The sequence below is a fragment of the Nothobranchius furzeri genome, chromosome 2, assembly GCF_043380555.1.
Source record: "Nothobranchius furzeri strain GRZ-AD chromosome 2, NfurGRZ-RIMD1, whole genome shotgun sequence".
Lineage (NCBI taxonomy): Eukaryota > Metazoa > Chordata > Actinopteri > Cyprinodontiformes > Nothobranchiidae > Nothobranchius > Nothobranchius furzeri.
The window spans coordinates 61,634,258-61,655,020 of record NC_091742.1 but is presented as its reverse complement, the minus strand read 5'-3'; the positions used below and the strand labels follow the sequence as shown (position 1 = coordinate 61,655,020).

The 20,763-nt window shown below is 39.3% G+C and overlaps 1 protein-coding gene across 3 annotated transcripts; it reads left to right on the top strand.

The window, feature by feature from the left end:
- The first annotated feature begins 880 nt into the window (after positions 1-880).
- On the top strand, positions 881-20,210 carry acadl (acyl-CoA dehydrogenase long chain). Of its 3 annotated transcripts, none has more exons than XM_070547215.1 (13): positions 881-1,026; positions 1,341-1,457; positions 1,621-1,729; positions 12,043-12,219; positions 12,302-12,439; positions 12,519-12,683; positions 12,770-12,836; positions 12,911-13,075; positions 13,150-13,251; positions 13,325-13,438; positions 18,349-18,476; positions 18,543-18,629; positions 18,707-20,210. In XM_070547215.1, the coding sequence occupies exons 4-13, from the start codon at positions 12,119-12,121 to the stop codon at positions 18,798-18,800; spliced, it is 1,161 nt and encodes a 386-aa protein (XP_070403316.1). In that variant the 5' UTR covers positions 881-1,026; positions 1,341-1,457; positions 1,621-1,729; positions 12,043-12,118; the 3' UTR covers positions 18,801-20,210. The 3 variants fall into 3 exon arrangements, with proteins under 3 accessions (XP_070403316.1, XP_070403318.1, XP_015802188.3); XM_070547217.1 differs by having other exon boundaries at positions 1,618-1,729; XM_015946702.3 differs by lacking the exons at positions 881-1,026; positions 1,341-1,457; positions 1,621-1,729 and adding an exon at positions 11,337-11,499.
- The last annotated feature ends 553 nt before the right edge of the window (positions 20,211-20,763 follow it).

Here is a 20,763-nt window from a genome sequence, read left to right as displayed (position 1 = left end):
AAACGAACGTACAATTTCCAAGTTCCATGAAGATCTTTATAGTTTTTATATCTATCACTTGTGGCAGACAAATATCAGGCACATCTTCAAATGGCCCATAAATGTCTGATTTCTGCAGACTTGATGAAATATTTACCATGAGTATGAATTCCACTCTACAGTTAGCCTAAATATGATAGCTGTAACTGGAGGGCTGCCATAAAATCATGCTGAGGATCATTTTACTACTCATTTAGTGGAACCAAATGAAGGTTAACTTTCCAAATCTTGGTCCAATTCGCAGGAAGACACTTTATTATTAGAATTTTTTGTTACAATGAGTGTCTTGTTATAGCTGACATGGTCATAGTTTTTCACTACACATTTAGTTGAATCAAATATACCTTAAAATTCCAATTCTTGGTCTAATTCCACCAAAATGTACTCATGCAAAACCTTACCAAATTTGATAATTACTGTATGTTTTTTGCTAAATTTAAGTTAGTGCTGTCACCTGGCTACTATAAGTAAAATTACTATCAACTAACACCCCTAAAATATTTTTATTCAAATAGATACTCCTTCAAATAAAGCCTAGAATTAACCTTTTGAACCCCATACAAAGATACAATGCCAATACTGAGTTAGTTAACTGAAGTAAATTGGCTGGCCCGCTCTCCACACACCAGTGTTTCCAGTGCTGTTGCTAACGGCAACCAGTTTGCAGCAAGCTGGGCACCAGTTCATCACTCAGACTGCACAGCTTTCAGCCCACTGTCCCCTCTCTCTCTCTCTCTCTCTCTCTCTCTCTCTCTCTCTCTCTCTCACTCTCTCTCTCTCTCTCTCTCTCTCTCTCTCTCTCATCATCATCTCTGTTTATGAATTTTCTCCTCGTAGCTGTACACCGAGCTCCAGTGCATCAAGGAGGAGATCAAATACATGAATGACGAGCACGTGAGGCGCCGGCAGGAGCTGGAGCAAACTCAGAACGAGCTTACCAGAAAGCTAAAGCTCAAGCGAGTCCAGAAACCTCCTGAAGAGCATCATGTATGAGTCTGATTCAGAGGAGAAGCTGATGACAAAAACACACAAAATATAAAATAGGAGCATCAGCATGAAGTCATTCTGCATGTTCTGCATAAACACACCCAAATTCTGCACAATTTAGCAGAATTTTTTCCAATAAAAACCAAAGCTTTAGCTATCTAATTTAAATGATTTATAAAGAAAAGGCCTCTGTTTCATTCCTAAATCTGGAAGAATGAACACATGCCTGCAGCTGGTAAACATTACAGATATCTTTGTATGAACCATTCTGCCTTTACAATGTTTAAACGATTCATTCTGTCATGCACCTGCAGACATTTGATCATAGAGAACTTCGTTCCTCCAGAGGAGAAGAACAAAATCATGAACAGGCTGATGTTTGACCCAGAGGAGGATCAATGGAAGTTGAAGTCTCTTGTTCCTGCTGAAAGGTCAGAAGTGTATTGGATTTTTTTTCCATTTGAGTCAAAAGATGACATCTTTTCTTTTGATCGTTCATCGATGCGTCAGTCGTAACCACGGCTGCTCCGGCTTTGGTGCATTTGCACGCTTCTGGATCGTTGACTTTTCTTTGTCCTCCTGCTTTCTAAGCAGTGAATCCTCACAGATGAAGAAAAGGCCAGTGTCTGCAGTCGGGTACAAACGACCCATCAGCCAGCACGCCAGGGCTGCCATAGCAACGGGACATCATTCCAGATACAGGGTGAGTGTGTGGGTGATTGGATTGGTTAATCTGTTTATACCTAGAGAGTGGAACACTTGTTTCCAGAAGGCTGCATTTAAATATTTACATGCAATTAAAGAGCTTTTTAAAGGTGTGGAACACTGAAAACCCATTTTTAGTTATTATTTCTGATTATAATCATCACTCTGAGTTTTTCATGCAGACTGAACATGAAAATAGTCTCCTACACCTATCTCCTGCATTAGCTTCTGATAGAAAACAGACGGTGAAACTCTAGGATTAGACAATCCTGACAGATCTACGTCACACTGTCACTTAACATTCATGGACTCACCCATCTTGACTCACGACGGGGAACGCTGTTGTTGGTTTAGCGTCCAGGAAACAGCAGAGAACATCACGGCTAGTAGAAGCTAACTGTTTGCGTTAACAACCCCACCACACGGCAGAAACTCCTTCAGGTTTGTGTTATTTGTGAAGATGAAACATCAACGTAGTCAGTGGTAGAGTAGCTTTGTTGTAATCCAATCCCAGGCGAGATGTCCAAATATCAGGAAATAAGCCGTCTGAAGCAGCTGGGATGTGGGTAACGTTGAGTTCCTGGAAATGGTGCACTGATGCTTTTTTTCCCACTTGTACAACTTGCAAGGCATTCATTCCTATTATCGATCACTGCAAATTTATTGATTAAACAAGTGTTCCACACCTTTAGGGTTTTCAAGAGTTTTAAAAATACGTCCAGGGTTTTCCCTTTTTTCCCCGCATTATTTCCAACTGTAGCACAGTTAGCTCTACCTTATCACTTTCATTCATTTGGAGCAATTATTGTAAATTAATATTATAAAATATAAATAAGAAAGTCCTAATAATGTAAGGTATTCATGTTTAATATTCAAAAATCACCATATTTCTCAGATTTTTTTTATTTTTCAGTGTTTTTTCTGTATTTTTCAGTAAAATATAGGAAATAAAATTAGCCAGCTTTTGTTTGCTGAATTTTTTCACTCTTGAGTGTAAATATACAATCACGTGGAGATACTATCTTGTTAAACAATATTTGGACACTTAGGTTTTCCAAAACATAAATTAATTCAATTTACTCTAACATTTATGATGGGAAATTGTGGATTTGTATTTGTTTTGGTCAAATTAAATTCCTTTTCAGTCTCACTTGATGTGACTCAATCCTGCACAATGTCCTAATGTCAGCTAATAGCACGCTTATATTACAGCTCAATATCTGTAAAACTGACCAAGTCAGAGCCGTTTAGCTGTGGCAGCCATCTTGAATACTGACATACGGTATTAGTGAGAGTTAAACACCTGAATAGGAAACCCCTTTTTTCCATACAATGAGGTGAATGTGTGAATAACTAAGTGTTCTTGTGCTCAGGCTGAGAACATGTTTCTGGAGCTGGGCGGGACTCTTCCAAGCACCTCCTCAGCTCCTCAGAACTTTCTTTCTTTCGGTCTTTATCATTAACATAAAATTTTTCTTTTCAAACAAAACAACAATATTAACAACTTGAATTTAAACCAAAAAAGGAATAGGCAGAAGCAATGCTTATTTTAGCCTACCCTATTTTCCACCTAAGATACATAACCAATATAAATTTCTTTTATTTTCCCCAATATAAATATCCACAATGAAAATTCATTAATATCTATACATACTTTTCGTACCCTGTAAATATGTGACACTTTACACCTGCTTTAAACTTTAGTAAAGAAGTACATTTCATCAAATCATCATCTAACTCATTCCACAATTTCACACCAACAACGGAAACACATCTTGATTTCACATTAGTTCTGGCTTTTACACATTCAAACATAAATACACCTCTGAGATTATAATGATCATCTCTTGGTTTGAAATAAACTTTTATGCAATTTGGGATATTATTATTGACTACTTTATGAAGAATCTCTAAGATTTTTACTTTAATCTCCTAATTTTAGCGTTTTAGTTTGACTAAATAGATTATGGGTTGGTTCCAGGTATCCCAATTTATTAACTATTCTAATCGCCTTTTTTTGTAATATAAATACAGTCTCAACACACGTTTTACCTGCATTTCCCCAAACCTCTGCACAGTAAGACAAATAAGGCATAACTAAAGAGCAATAAATCAAAAACAAGGCTTTTTTATTTAGTACATCACTAGTTTTATAAAGTATAGCAATAGATTTAGACACTTGCCGTTTGATATATTCGATGTGCGGTTTCCAACTGAGTTTACTATCAATAATCACACCTAGGAATTTAGTTTCATGTACTTGTTCAATTGGGACTCCATTTAAATACAGCTTAGCACCGTCATTGTCCCTGTTCCCTGAAAATATCATAAATTTGGTTTTATTTTCATTTAGTGATAGCTTGTTGTAATCAAACCATTTTTTAATTGAACCCAATTCGTTTTCAACCTCTTGTAATAATTTACTCATATCTTTTCCCATACAAATGAAATTAGTATCATCTGCAAACATAATACATTTTAACTGAGACGATACAGAAAAGATGCCGTTCAGGTATAGGTTGAATAATTTCGGTCCTAGCACCGAGCCTTGCGGTACACCACATATTAATCTTTCAAGCTGTGAATCTATATCATTAACATTTACATATTGAAATCTACTGCTTAAATAACTTTCAAGCCATTGATTGGTTTTACCACGTACACCATAGTATTCACATTTCTTGAGCAGGAATGTGTGATCAATTGTATCAAATGCCTTACTCAAGTCAATTAAGACAGCCACTACATTAAGTTTTTGATCCACTGCTGTTGCAATCTGCTCTACCAATTCCATAACTGCTAATGAGGTTGAACAATTCTTCCTAAACCCATACTGATGGTCGTTTAAAAGATCAAACTTGTTGATAAATGCTTCAAATCTAATTACAAAAAGTACTGAACCAAAGTCGATCTCTGGATGATTCTCCGACCAAGGACAAAGGCGTCCGCAAGTCTCGCGCTTTGTGAGCCTGAATTCTGCACAAAGTCTGCTGATTCGTGAGGAGACGCGCAACGTGGAAATGATCTTCTAACAGGAAGCTAGATGACTCGATGAACCTCAGAAACTGTTTTGTTTTTGTTTTTTGAGTGACCACCTTCCTTTCCTCTCCTGCATGTTTGAAGATTTGGATCATCCTTTAAAAGACTGTTAAATATCAGTGTAGGGTATTTCTGAGATGGTTTGGTTTGTTTTATGTCTCAAAGCAGAACTTTAAAGAACAACTAGACAGTTGCTGTATGTGTTGGCCTTTGACAGAAAATCACCCAGTTGAAAAAAAAAAAAGAAAAGGTTGTTGTTTGCTGTTGTGGTCACATGACTTTAGTACCCGAATGAAGACCTTTGTCACCTCTGTTCATTCCTCTGTCCTTTTAAAGTGTCTCATTTAACGGAAATGTCTTTAAATAAATTCATTAAACTAAATAATTATTTGGTTCTCCAAAACTAATTCTTTATCACTTTAATGTCCAGGTGGTGTCAGGATTAGTACCTTCATCAGAAAACTACCATATACAGTTCTTTATGTGTCTACTGCCCCCTGGTGGAGCACCTAAAGATGGTGTAAACCCGAGTAAGTTACCAGAACTTCAAAATTTTGAGTTGATAAACTGAAGTTTTCAGAAATTTCATTCCTTTATAAATTCTATTTAGACATTTGGATTCAAGTTTAATGAAAATGGCACATTTTTAGTTACAGTTGTAGTTAAGGGTGAAAAATAAAGAATGTTTTGTTACAATTTTTAAAACTCATCCTTCATATATGAGGAACACTAAACTTTATTGAAGTAACACTAGAAAGCTTTTTTAAATTTTAAGCTAGAGCTTTAACTTTCATCTCAGTGACTGTTGAGTTACAAACTTGACTAGTTTAATATTTGACACCACTCTGCAGGCCTTTGCCGACCAAAAACCCCACACTCCACTAGTTTTGTGGAGCAGTGTTCTATGGGGGAGCACTATGGCGAAACTAGAGTGAACATCAACGTGGCCTGCGCTAGTTTGAGGGCGCTAAAGGAGGCTACAAAATCATGGACTGATGGTGACCTGGCTTTGTTGCTACTGGACTTGGAAGTAGTAAGATTTTTTTGCAATAGTGTGGAACATTTTACTTTGTGGTTTATTTTAGTATTATTTGGCTCATGTTATCCAGCACTCATTATCTAGCTGCAGCCGGGTTGTTTACAAGAGTTGTAATTCCACTTTTAACCATTAGTGATGCAGGAGTTGTACCGGTCTGTCGTGGTGAAGAGAGAGCTGAGTCAGAAGGCGAAGCTCTCGATTTACCGGTCGATCTACGTTCCTACCCTCACCTATGGTCACGAGCTTTGGATTGTGACCAAAAGAACGAGATCGCGGATACAAGAGGCCGAAATGAGTTTTCTCCGAAGAGTGGCTGGGCTCTCCCTTAGGGTGAGAAGCTCGGAAACGTACAGTGTGAGCAGTACCTTGGGCCTTTATTTTGAAACGCAACATCATAATGTTTTGATATTAATATGGTATCACTGTGGGGTTGTGTACTGTTGATATAAAGTGGAGTTACCCTGTGGAAACAGCAACTTTCCATTTTAGAGCATTTTGAAATCGTTAAAGGTAGGTCAATTATGGGCAATTTTACAAGGCCTTTATTTTGAAACGCAACATCAGAATGTTTTGATATTCACATGGTATCACTGTGGGGTTGTGTACTGTTGATGTAAAGTGGAAGTACCCTGTGGAAACAGCAATTTTCCATTTTAGAGCATTTTGAAATCGTTAAAAGAGTCGGTCAAATATGGGCGATTTCAAATTGCTGTGGTTTGATAGTGTTGATACAAAATGCAACTACTCTTTGTAAATATGACTTTTGCTTTCAAGAGCATTCTGAAGTCATTGAACGAGTAGTTCAAAAATGAAAATTCACAGGGCTTTTACTTTGAAATCCAAAATAAGTTTGCCTTGATATTGACAGGGCGCTAACAGTGAACAACCCTAAATTATTTGTTATTATGTTCTTAAAATATCTGATAATTCACTCGAAGTTGAATTGTATTTTGAAATCCGGTTTCCACATCTATTCCCGTAATAACTTGAATAGACGGGGAACAGAAAACAAACTGGAGGCTGGCTTGACTGCAAGCCTCCAACTGGAGGCTGGCTTGACACCAGTTGTTCCGGCGGGGGGGTTCAGGCGTCCTCAAGACGCCGTCCGGGGTGCGTCTCTGCCTCTAGCTGGCCCTGTCTGCCATCCTGGCTCTCTCTCTCTGTCTTTTTTCTGGTCCACACGTTCCTTCCTTTAAAAAATCTGTCCTGCCTGCGTCTGTTCATTAATTGGCAGTCCAGGAAACACTGCCACAGGTGTAGATGATCGGGGTGATTACAGAATGAACACACAATGTTGCACCAACAACTAAAAACACACCATCAACAAAAACATGCACATCAGAATAAGCAAAACACACAACCAATAAAAACGTGCGCATCAGAATAAAAACAAATAAAAGATGCAATATAAAATAAAACATTAGTGCAACATGACCACTCTGTGACACAGATGCAAACCTGAAGAAAGGCAGGTATTTTCTTGTGTTGCCCCTGCGTGCACAGATTAAGCAGCTTCTACAAGAGCACAGTGCCAGTCTTAATCGCCATGCTAAAACATCTGGGATTCTCTCTGACATACAGTCTGGTGAAGAGTATTAAAAGTTATGTTACAGTGGTGTTCTTGGTGAAGATGACGTGACATTGATTTGGAATTGTGATGGAGCACCGGCCTTCAAAAGTTCAAATTTACAGCATTTGGCCATTTCAGTTTCAGCTCACTGAACTGCATCCAGATGTAAGGAAAAATCACATTTTAATGTCTGCTTTATGGTTTGGCCCTGGCAAGCCATCTATGTTTACATTGCTATCACCATTTGTCAAAGAAGCATCATTATTGGAGACTGAAGGTGTCGATTGGCAAGACAGACAGGGTAACCATCATGTTTCTAAAGTGTTTGTGCTGATTTGTAGCTCTGATTCTGTAGCTTGACCTTTGCTTCGCAACACCAAGCAGTTCAATGGCTTTTATGGCTGAGATTTTTGTTTACACAAAGGTGGGAAAACCTATCCATATGATAGACCTGAACCTCCCCTGCGAAATGAGACCGATAATTTCAGCCATGCAATGTCAGGATCTGTTAATGAGCCAGTGTTTGGAGTTAAAAGCCCATCTCTTTTAATGAAGCTTGGTCACTTCCAAATGATCCATGGTTCATTCCAGAACATCAGCACAATGTGTGTCTTGGAGTTACTCGTCAGCTGTCTACACTCTGGTTTGATACAGCAAACAGTGATGCCCCCTGGTACATTGGTAAACAGATAAAAGAGATTGATTTGCAACTCGAAAAAATAAAGCCTCCTGTTGAGAAAACTAGGACACCAAGGTCACTTAGGCCCTGTCCACACGTAGCCGGGGATCTGCCAAAACGTAGATACTTTTCTACGTTTTGGCCTGTCATCCACACAAAAACTGAGTTTTTTCACACGAAAACTGATCTTTTTAAAAACTCCGGCCAAAGTGAAGATCTGCGTTTTCTCCGTTTTGGGTGTCTGCGTGTGGAAAGACAAAACCCGAGTTTTAAGGTCCGCAACGTCACTTTCCGCGACAAAAAATGCTGACATCACGTGTGTGACCTGTGTTTACACTAGCCGACATCATGAAAGCTCTCAGAGCTGCGCTCGCATTATCAATTGTCCAAGCGCTTTTTGCTTGTTTGTTTTTGCAAGCGGAATTACTGCTCCTTGCGGAAGACCGCAGACGAAGGACGAGGTTAAGAACGGGTGAAGTATTGCCACCTACAGGTCTGGCATGTCTTTAACAACGTATTTATCTGGGTACGTGTGGACAGTTTTTTTTTTAAACGAGTTGGTGTGGATGCAAGTTTTTGGAGAGGCGGATGTTCGTTTTTTAAAAAAACCGGCTACGTGTGGACTAGGCCTAAGTGAAAGAAAATTCTGGAACGCTTCAGAGTGGCGAGCCTTCCTCCTCTTCTGTGCTTTGCCTATATTGAAAGGTATACTGCCTGTTAGATTTTGGAATCATCTGTTCCTTTTGGTATTCTGCATGTACACATTACTGCAGGATAAGATCAAGACTAGGAGCATTTTGATGGCAGAACTGGCCCTTAAAAAATTTGTTATTGAGTTTCAAAGACTTTATGGAAAGGACTGCATGACTTTCAACATACACTTGCTCACACATGTCACACAAAGTGTCAAACATTGGGGGCCTTTTTGGGCTACATCAACATTTCCATCTGAGTCCAATATGGGCACTTTACTTAAGTATTTCCATGGAACACAGTATGTCCCTTCTCAAATCTCTAGAAAATTTCTGATGTGGAGAGAATTGCCTGAAAAGGCAAAACACATGATCAGCTCTGGAAATACAAAGGTTCAATTATTTGTTGAAAAACTTTGTCAATAAGCATAGAACAGATAAATGTGTCACACTACATGAAGGTATTAATGTGTTTGGCCATCCCCCACTCAAAGAAAATATCCCAGCTTCACATCGAACTGCCATTGTTAAATATGTGGCAGTCTAAGCAACTTCTTCTGGTATTATGGACGTTTTTTGCTTGATGGAGTTCTGTATCACAGTCAGACATACGACATATTAAAGAAAAAGGTTTAACAGTGCTGTGTACTTGAAAGTTGGTCAACTGTGTTTAATTAATAACTTGATTGTCTTCAAAAACAAGTGTGCACATGAGAACCCTGGATGTTGTGCAATGCATGCACTAAACATTGCCATGTTTTGGTTGAGGAACTGAATAAAAGTAGGCTTTTTTGTAAAGATTCACAGATAAATGTACAGTGTCATTTCATATACGATGTTAGGAGAACTGGAAACACAAATGCTATCTGGACTGATATGATAACGGCAAAATGTGTTGTTGTTGAAACAGCTGATAAATTATACGTTACACCTTTGCCACATCCATATGAACGGGACTAAGAAAGCTGACACGAGTAACCTTACTCACATAATTCAAGTGTTGCTGTAGACCTGTTTTGCAATTTAGCAGTTTGTTTAATTTTTGTACATTATATTCTTCATATAAAAAATGCATGTGTTATGCTAATGGCCAATATGAATCGTCTGTCAGATCTGGTTTCAAATAAACCTTGGGAAAATATTTTGTCTCTGTGTTGGTTAATGGTCATGCAGTGCACCAGGCTAAAGACCAAAGGTGACAGATCATTTGCTGCCGTGGCCCCCAGACTCTGGAAATAATTTTTTTCTTAATCTTTTTTTTGTTTTTTTTTTTTTGTTATGAAGAGCCTTGTGACTTTTAACTTAAGAGCTTCTATTGCTAGGTGACCTGATCAGGTCACTAACATTCACTCTTGAGCTATGTTCCAAAGCCTAAAGATAGCCTCCAAGGTAAAAACTTGCAAGATGGGATTTGCAAATGATATATACATCTTGCACTAACTAGTATGAGTGAAATAAAATGTACAATTAATAAATGGTAAATGGCCTGTATTTGTATAGCGCCTTCTTAGGGTTCTACAACCCCCAAGGCGCTTCACAACACAATCAGTCATCCACCCTTTTACACACTGGTGGTGATGAGCCACTTCGTAGCTACAGCTGCCCTGGGGGACACTGACGGAGGTGAGGCTGCCGAGCACTGGCGCCACCAGTCCCTCCAACCACCACCAGCAGGCAATGCGGGTTAAGTGTCTTAAGTGACACTGCGACAGACTGAGCGGGACACGAACCTACGACTTTCTGGTTGCAAGGCGGCCACTTAACTCCTCTGCTACCATCGCCCCCTTAAGTATATCAGTCAAAAGTTTAAACACAAGTAAGATAATATACTTAAACTTTTAGTATACCTCTTAGTGTGAGCCTTTTAGTATACTTTTTAGTATAAGTATAAGTAACAAACTTGGTATATCTCCAAGTAAGTACACTTAGAGTAAACTGAAAGTATACTCTCTTCTTTTTAGTTTATAATTAGTATACTTGAAGTACACTTGCATATACTACTTTTCGGTAAGGGTTGGCTGGTAATGAAATGGATTGAGTAAGTTACTCCCATATGAAGGTATTTAAAGGTATAAAGGTGTTTTTTAAACCAGGGATACCCAGTCCTGGTGGGGCTCCGGTATCCAGCATGTTTTTTGTTTCTTTGCTCCAGCTCACTTGATTCTGTGGTTGAATTACCCGTTCAGCAGGTCAGCAAGCTCTGCAGAAGTTAATCATGTGTGTTTAAGCAGGGAAACAACTAAAACATGCTGGAAATCGCCGGCCCTTCAAGGCCAGGATTGGAGACTCATTTTTAAAACCGAATAGAAAAACAATGGCAGCAAAAGACTCTCCTGTTGCTTTAAGTAAAAGAAGAAATCTACTGGAAGATGTATCACTCTGCTTGGATTCTGGCGGGTGTAAAATACGATGGTAAATAAAATGTTTATGTAATGTGAACAAAAGAGTGACATTCATATAATTATGATTTAACTTCATCACGTTTAACATAAATTAAACATAGGGATGAAAACAAATGTACAGAATAAAGGAACATTTTAAATATGTGCTGTTCCGAATTCTGATAAAACAACGCGTGATACATCTTCGCGTGAAGGTTTCATCACAGGATCCTTTCTCGGTCTCAGTGCTTTTGACGGACGTGGTGGTGTAGTAGGAAGATGTTCTGTAAAAAGATCGTCAAACTCTCTGTTTTTGGACTTAAAAATGTCTCAGGACGAGGACAGGTGCTGTCTGCGGCAGTTTTCAGGTTAAACACGTCACCTAAAGTCATAACTACGATTTAAACGTTTGTCTGTGAGCGTAGCTGTGGTGCAGGCTACTTGCACTTTCTTCAATTAACATGGTGTTTTATATATAATATGTCAGCAGTATTTTGCATTTAATCTTGAAAGGCTGGTATTTTTATTTTCGCTAAAGTTAATGACTAAGTGTGAGAGTTTAACCTTTGACCCATTTGTTGACTGATTTAAATGGCAGTGTTCCAGCTAGTTTTTAGGTCATCTTTTTAGATTTTCTATGTCTTGTTATAAAAAACAAAAACACACAAAAATGCATTACAGTGGCTGAAACTGGTACATTCCACCAGTCACAGATTTAAACTATTAATTTCTTGATAATTGTGTCTCAAAGCTAATAAAGCACACAAATAATATTTGTTGGAAGATTAGACTATTGTGGAAAAGTTCAGTATTTTTTAATTAATCAGTTAAATAATACAAAAAGGCTTCTTGAGCAAGTGCTTGTCTTTTTTTATTTAACAAACAGTGATTGTTCTCATTTTTCCTGCCAGAAATCAGCACAGCAAGGCTGAGCAACATGGGCAGCCCACTTCGATCCGGCCAGAGACCTCTACTGCCAAGACCTTGATGGACATTGGTACCCGCCGGATCTTCAACGAGGACCACGATATCTTCAGGCAAAGTGTCCGGCGCTTCTTCCAAGAGGAGGTTGTCCCTTACCACCATGAGTAAGTGAAAGCTGGAAGCACAGTCTCTGTTTTGGGTGGTTGTTGTTCAAGTAAATTTTTAATTTTTGTTACTTTTGCTCAGGTGGGAGAAGGCAGGTCAAGTGAGTAGAGAGGTGTGGGAGAAAGCTGGAGAGCAAGGCCTGCTGGGAGTATCGATACCAGAGGAGCATGGTGGTATAGGTGGAGATGTGTTTTCTTCAGCTATCACCTGGGAGGAGCAGTGAGTTGTCTTAAACCTGTTATATGTGAAGTAAAGTCTGGCCTAAGTTCTGATAAATAGTCATCCACTTTGATTCCAGAATGTATAGCAACTGTTCTGGTCCGGGTTTTTCTTTGCACTCTGACATCATCATGCCTTACATCGTCAAATACGGCAGCAAGGAGCAGATTGAGTGTTTTGTTCCGAACATGACTGCTGGGAAATGCATTTGTGCAATTGCAATGACAGAACCAGGAGCTGGCAGGTCAGAGGTTGTTTTGCATCATAGAAACAGACTCAAATAGAGTTAATGTTCCACAGCATTGATAACTCTTCTGTTCACTAACTTAGCGATCTGCAGGGTGTAAGAACATACGCCAAGAAGGATGGCAGTGACTGGATTCTGAATGGTAACAAGGTACATCATCACACAGACAACAGTGTTTGTTGGTTCTCAACAGCAGTAGGAATTATTTTAATTTCCTGCCTCAGGTGCTTATCTCAAATGGTTGGATGGCAGACCTGGTGGTGGTTGTAGCCGTGACCAATCGTGATGCAAAGACAGCAGCTCACGGGATCAGCTTGTTCCTGGTAGAGGATGGCACGAAAGGTTTCCAGAAAGGACGCAAGTTAGAAAAAATTGGTCTCAAAGCACAGGTAATGGAGCTCAGTAGTAGTTCTAATTTATTTAGCATCAGAAGCACCTTATTGTTGTTTGGCTTCTTTTAAAGGACACAGCTGAGCTCTTCTTTGAGGATGTGCGACTTCCTTCCAGTGCCCTCTTGGGCCAGCTCAACAAAGGTTTCTACTACCTGATGAATGAACTACCACGGGTGATGAATGGATATGTCCACACAAGTCTTTCACTCTAGCACTAATGTATCTAACATTTGTTTTTGCCAATAGGAACGTCTAGTGATTGCCGACATGGCCATAGCAAGCTGTGAGTTCATGTTTGAGGAAACCAGAAATTATGTTATGCAGCGGAAGGCTTTTGGCAAGACCATTGCTCATCTACAGGTTTGTATGACCAAGTAATGATTTTAAATGATACAATTATCAATGCACATTTCAATCATAAAAAGGCTGGGTATAGTTTTGGGGGCTTGTCCAGGATTCCCTTAGAATTTATGTTTTAGCTTGGGGGCTGTGTTGCCTTTTCATCAACACTTTTCTTGGTATGCTAATCATAGCTTGTTCCCTAAACTTTGCTGCATACAATGCTTTATCTTCTGATTCAGAAAGGTGGAAGACAGTGGTAAAGTTTTTATTTGTTTGTGTGATTGTTTGTTCAGCAGTAAGCAAAATATCTCATGAACTCCTGGATAGGTTTTAATGAAACTCTCAAAGTGTCTTTGAAATCTTTGGATGTATGTGTACAACTTTTGTCTACCAAATTTAAAATTGCTATGCCATTACAACTAATTGAAGTGAGCAAACACAAGACCCACTTTAAGTCAGTTTTATAAATATCTTACTTAAATTGCCTATGGTAGTACCGTAGATAAGAGTAATTCAGGATTTGACCAATATGGCTAAAATTCTATAATTTCCCAACATGCAAACAGTGTTAATTTTGACAGGAAATTTTAATTTTATTTTAGTCTGTCTTTTGGCTAAAATTAATTTTAGTCTTAGTCCAATTTTAGTTATTAGATTTATTTTAGTTTTAGTCCCATTTTAGTCGACGAAAATAACAAGTAATTTTAGTCGATAAAAATAAGCAATTTTAGTCAACAAAATGCATATATTTTTTCTAATGAAGTAATTTCCTACTTTTGTATAGAGCACGGAAAAACTAGTGTAATTTAATACACAGGGTCCAAACTCTTAACCACCACTGATCAGATATTGTGCACACAGCTAAGAACATAGAATATTTGAATAAAAAAACACTTCACATGTTTAACACTTACGTGTTTAATAAAAAACAAAAAGCACACTGGAAATGACAAAGGTGCTCTTTTTAGCAATTGCACAACAAGAATTTACAAGAACAGCAAATTTAAACATGTTAACCCTGAGTCTGTAGATATTCACTTGTTACAACACAGGCTCAACCAAACAGTGTGAATATTTATTTGCTGCTATTCATTTTGAGAAAAGCACTTTGTGCTAGTGTGACCTTTGCTCGGTTGCGTTTCCCTCTAGTGAGGTCACCTGTGATACTGAACACTCTTTCTGCAAAAGATTGAGAAGCTGGCATTGCCAATATATCTAATGCTAATGGTTTCAGGCTGTGATAAAATGTGTCACATTTTCCAAGCCAAAACTCCATTCCTGTTTCACAAGTGATGCACTGTGAGAGCTTTTCCTTATACTGGCTTATCTGCTGTCTAACACTACACTTGGAAGACTTTGGTTTAGGCTTTGTTCCGAATTTGGAGAGAAACCTAAAGACTGGTTGTCTGGAGGAGGAGGAGGCAGATGATGAAGAGGAGGCGGCGGCGGGTGGTGCCGGTTCAGGTCCATTCAGTTCCTCCAGATCAGAGTGGTTCTCCTGTGTCTGAGAGCACCGAACAACATACCCTTCTGCCTGCTTGAGCAGCTCCTGAATGTTATCATCAGCCACATTTAGGAGGGTCTGACACACAGTAGGATTGAGAAAGCAAGCAGCTGCTACAAGTGGGGAAAACTTGTCATCTGAGGGATCAAGTACCCAGGCAAAACGCTGGTTCACATTGCCTTCCATTTTACATGCTGGAGCAGCAACATCTCGACTTGTGTTTTGTTCCACATCTGCCAGATGGCTGTGTAAATCAAAGAGAGCAGGGAGTATTAATGACATAGACATTGTGCCACTCTGAAGAGTTTGTGTGTGCTCAGCAAAAGGCTGCAAAAGTTCTTGTGTTGACTTCAGCTTCTGCCACTCACTTGAGAGCAAGCAGTCCCATCCCATCTCGTTTGCTACTTCACAAACAGATTCTTAAACTTTGAGGAGACGTGCAACCATTTCATAAGTACTTGACCAGCGTGTGGGGCAGTCATTCACAACAGTTAGGCCGCACTCGTCCAAAATCTTCTGTGTTGCGACTGATGACTTGCGAAAAAGTTTCACGATTGATCGGACTTTGTTCAAGACTCTGTTGATGCTTTCCTCCTTGTTTATCATGTGGACAACAAGCTGCAGCGTATGAACGACACATGGCATCCTGTCCATTCCTAGGTCTTGACACTGCAGGTTTTCTGTCTCCTTGGAATCACTTTCACTTAGGATGGATGCATCTGGATCATCGGATCTGGAATCTTCATCTTCTGTTTGAATGCTGCCACCATATTGCTACCATTGTCTGTTATTACGGTGAGTTCTTTCTCATTTGGGATCCCCCATTCTTGCATGCACTTTTCCACACAAGCCTTAATGGACTGGGCAGTGTGTGGATGGTCAAGTTGTTCAAGAGCTAGCAGTAAGTGTTGTGGTTTTTGTTGTTCAACACAGAAAAAGCAGCAACTTATGCCAAGGAATGATGCTGTCAGTCCCTTTTTAGTCCACAGATCAGTCCCAATACATACATTTCTGGCACTGGTCTTTTCTTAAATGTAGCTTTTTTGTTTTCGTAGTGTTTTTCAATTAGATTACTTATCTTGGTTTTCTTTGGCACAGTAAACTTCTTATCCAAACTTTCCATCAGAATAAAATCCTCATCTTCTTCTGTTGTGACCGGCAATCCTGTACATCCAATCCATGTAGCGATAGCCTCTTCTTTAATTTTTTGTCCTTTGGCATCACTCTTGTACTTTGTAGTACTTGTAAATGCATCCTCAATGTTCTGGTTAGACATTTTTGCCTTTTTGGTAGCTGGTTGGCCACCATCAGCAATGGTTTTCTGCAACTGCAAAAAAATAAAGATACACAATTAAAACATTGACTTTCTAACAATGATTTACCTGTTGCTTTTTGAGATTCCATACATTTTATATATATATATAAATATTTATTTGCACAGATATGAACACTAGATGGCGCCCCTGCGCTGTTCACTTCGCCAGGCTGAGTAAGGGAGAGCTAACAGTAGTAGTCATCACAGCAGTGTTTATCCCAACTGATGCTAATGTAAACGCGGCTCTCTCTCTCCTGCAGAACACCTCTAACAAACAGCAGCGGGTCTACCCTGAGGGCGTTCATATAGGCTACTAGCAGAGGATTTTAACAAAGCCAACCTAAAGGCAGTACCGTTTTTTCACGACCATAGGGCGCAACGTGATACGGGTGTCTTTTTGGTCTTTAACACATGCAAAAGGCGCACCGGGTTATAAAATTTACTGGTAAAACATCTGTGCGGGCTCGGGACTCGGATCATATCAGTGCAAACCAGACATTGTGAAAATTATAAACAGCCAAAAGCATGCTTCACTTTACTGGTCTAGTCCTGGTTTAGAGCGCACGTACAGCAAGCGGCTGCGACCCAAAAAATACCAGAACCGCTCACGGCGCATGCGCAATCATGCATCAACACTGCTCGCCCGCTATTTCCCTAATAACACACGTTATAGTCATGAAAATATGGTACTTCCGAATTTTTATCCCAACATGACAGAGTTGATACATTTTCATTTGCCTTTATATTACTTTTCGGGTCGTCACGTGTACAACATTTAAGTGGATTTACCTCAGAGAAAATGGCGAAGTTGCCATTTTGTAGATGCCTCTTCAGATTCGTTGTGTTCTTTCCTCAGAACAACAGTCCACACTCTCGGCATGTAGTTTTGGTAGCAATGTTATCGAAAGAAAAATGACTCCACACATCTTCTCTTCTTTTTCGCCCAGCAGTTAACATTTTCCTCTACTCCTTCTTATGCCGTCGATATATTCAGTGAGCTACGTTCAGCATACCGCGCATACCTGCCCCTTTATACTATTCGGGGTCTGTCTTCGCTCACGTCCCGCACGTTCACGGCACGCCACGCCCCTTGTCTTCTACTACGTTCGCGTCTCACAACAACACAGCGCCATGTAGAGCGTCATCGTGGATTTTCGTCTCGTCTTTCATTCGTTGACTAAAAGTTTCAATCAATTAAATTATTGTCTTAGTCTTTTTCCAAGCTTTTATTTAGAAATTTTGTTTCATTTTCGTCTGTAAATATATTTTTGTGACGAAAAAAAAAGACAAAAATATTTTGTCAACAAAATTAACACTGCATGCAAAACTTGCATCAAAACTCTTGTGTGAATGATGATTAATTAATACAAAGAGGGGTGCACATAGGTTGTGCACCTCGGTCCCAAAATTAATGCGTGCTTAAAAGTTCTTTTGCTATAATGCTTGGTGTTTTGTTGGTATTCCCATATGTTCTGCAGTTGACTTGTGTTTCCCAAAAAGCCTCTGAACCTGTCAAACACCTGAAAACTTACATACTTCTCAAAAGCTTACTCCCAGTGCTATCTGCTGGTAACCTTACTTTGTCACACTTTACTATTGTCCGATTGTTCAACCAGTAAGGGTGGTGGTGCATATCAAGCATCTATTCATGGTACTCACTTGAGTCTATAGTTGAACAAAATATGTGCACCCCTCATAAATTATTGAAATGATGGTGCACACTTCTAAAACAAAGCTTGAGTTAAAGGCAAAAGTTGTCCCATCAAATAGATGGGGTCTCGTCCGGGATTCTCTTAACTTTGTGTTCATTCTCCAATATCAGTATATGTTTTTGTTTTTTAACACGGTCTCTGGTACTCTCATTATCTTGTTTGGTGCCTGCTCACTAGTTTAAAAAGGCCTTGGGGCTGTTATTTGATCAAAGTTGCATAGATATTTAGTCTGAAAACAAGCCAAATATGTAAAAAGTTATCAGAGTCAGGGAGACTTTCAAATGTATGAGAATCCTTTATTTTTACTTGATAATTCTTTTACATTTCTTTTAATCAAAGGACTGAGTTACACAACGCCTGTTTATTCGAAGGGCCAATGGTGTGTTTTGTATTTAAGACTGTGCAGCACAAGCTGGCAGAGCTGAAGACCGAGATCTGTGTGGGCCGAACCTTTGTCGATAACTGCCTTCAGCTTCTTTCTGAGAAACGACTGGATCCATCCACTGCCTCCATGGCCAAGTTCTGGTAGGAAAGAAAGTTTAAAAGCATTTAATTTGAGTTAGCCACCTACTAAACTCTTATCTTTTTCAGGGCATCTGACCTCCAAAACAAGGTGGCCACTCAGTGCCTGCAGCTCCATGGAGGATGGGGCTACATGTGGGAATACCCCATTGCCAGGTGAGTAACACACAAGTTGCTCAATAAGGCAGCTTAATGCTGGGTTCAAGTCGGTTAACAGATGTTTGTACTTGCAGGGCATTTGTTGACTCACGTATTCAACCAATCTATGGAGGCACCAATGAGATAATGAAGGAGCTAATTGCTCGTAACATTGTCAGCACGAATTGAGACATTTGGAGGGTTTGGATGCGTCAAAGATGTCCCATCAGAACCTTTATCCCGCATTCCCGTCCACATGCATAATTCAGAGCACTAACTGGTTCTCTGTGATCAAACATTTGTTTGGTGTAGCATCTATGATAGATGATAATCTAAATTTATGTGAATATTTTATCATGACATTGTCATATGTTTGGATAGAAACTGATTGGTTTTTAATATCTTGTGTTTATTTTGTAGATTTGGACACATGGAAACTTTCTAACATAAAGATTCATATACACAATATCACTAAAACATGGGCAACTACGACCTTTTTGTTATTTTTTAGTCACATATGTCATAATAAAAGTGTGTGAATGTCATTCAAACGAAAACCTAAATTAGATTCATTTCTGCACTATGTAACTTCCACCAGTAGGTGGCAGCAAGTGATTACCAGAGTTGGTACAATATTTCTGTGGGCTTTTATTTGAATTTAGCTTGTAAAAGCTGTGAGTGAATTGTTTAAAGTAAGTATATTTACAACGTTTTCAGTTCAGTTTTGCAGGTTTATATATACATATTTGTGTTTGTTATTATGCTCTTTCAAAGTATCCTGCTGGTTGTGAAATTGTGTTCTTTGTGATTAAGCAGTCAGCATCCCTGCCATGAAAGTTGTAGCTACCGGTCCTCCTTCCCCTCATGTCTCCCCCATGTTCACCCCGCCTTCCCACTCTTCCCTCATTATTCCCCCCCCCCCCCCCCCCCCCCCACACACACACACACACACACACCGTTTCCCTCGCACTCTTTTTCCTCAGCAACAGCCACACCCCAGTACTGCAGCTCTGCAGGGCCTTCAACCCCTCTATCCCAGTTATTACGGTAAAATAAGCTGAGGCTTTATTTATTTATTTTTTTCTTTACAATGACTTTCATAGGAAGGCAGAGATGGGGAACCATCCAGAAGTGTTAAGATAAAAGTTGATACTAATTGATTTTCCCACGAAAACAGTCAAAAGTTGGATATTTCACAGAGAGCTCAAGGAAGATGACCACATTGTGCTTAATGAAGCTGTATTTGTTTCATTCGTTTATTTGATAGATGCTTTTATCCAACGCAACATACAATTGTTAACCTATAGGACATGTTGTGATCTGTGGGGAAAACCGGAGTATCCGGAGGAAACCGACGCATGCATGGGGAGAACACGCAACTCCACGTAGAAAGACTGCAGCCGGGTTTCGTACCTGCAACCTTCTTGCTGCGAGGCAACATTGCTAACAACTGTGCCACCATGCAGTTCGTTTACTAAGTAAATGACAAAAACAAGTAATCATGTTGATTACTATGTCTTGTGAAGGATTGAAAGAAGTTCTATTATGCAGAAGTAGTCAAATGATTGTGTCTGTTCAGTAAATTAAAATTCACTTGGACTTTTTGTTGTTTTTTTGTAAAACACACCAGTAACTAGTGAAACATATGACTGGTACTGTATGCAGACATGTATGCATGGCAACAATAATGCATACATAATGTTTTCTTTGCCACTACACTGCTTTCCGTACAGATGTTACACACGTGTTCCTTTGTTGATATGTGTTTAGCTAGCTTCTCTGTGATGTCCAAGCAGCAAAAACTGCACACACTCATAACCAGCTCATTCCCAGCACACTGCTCACACCACTGGGGCCACGGCGAAAGTGCAAACATTGTGTTTTAGTAAATTCATCCCTTCCCATGTTTAAACTTTTGTGGTGACCATCATCCAAACATGGTACTCATTTCAGTAAGCCATGTGTAAATGTTGAATGCATCTCTGCCAAAAACCTTAGTTTCAATCATAAAAAAAAAAAAAAGAAACCAAGCAAATAAAGTTGTATACTCCAGGATTTGGACACATGCCTCCACCCTGGACTTTCAACTCATCTGAACTGCACAAAGCCTTCATGTTCTTTCTGCAAGTGGACAAACCCAAGTAAATAGTTG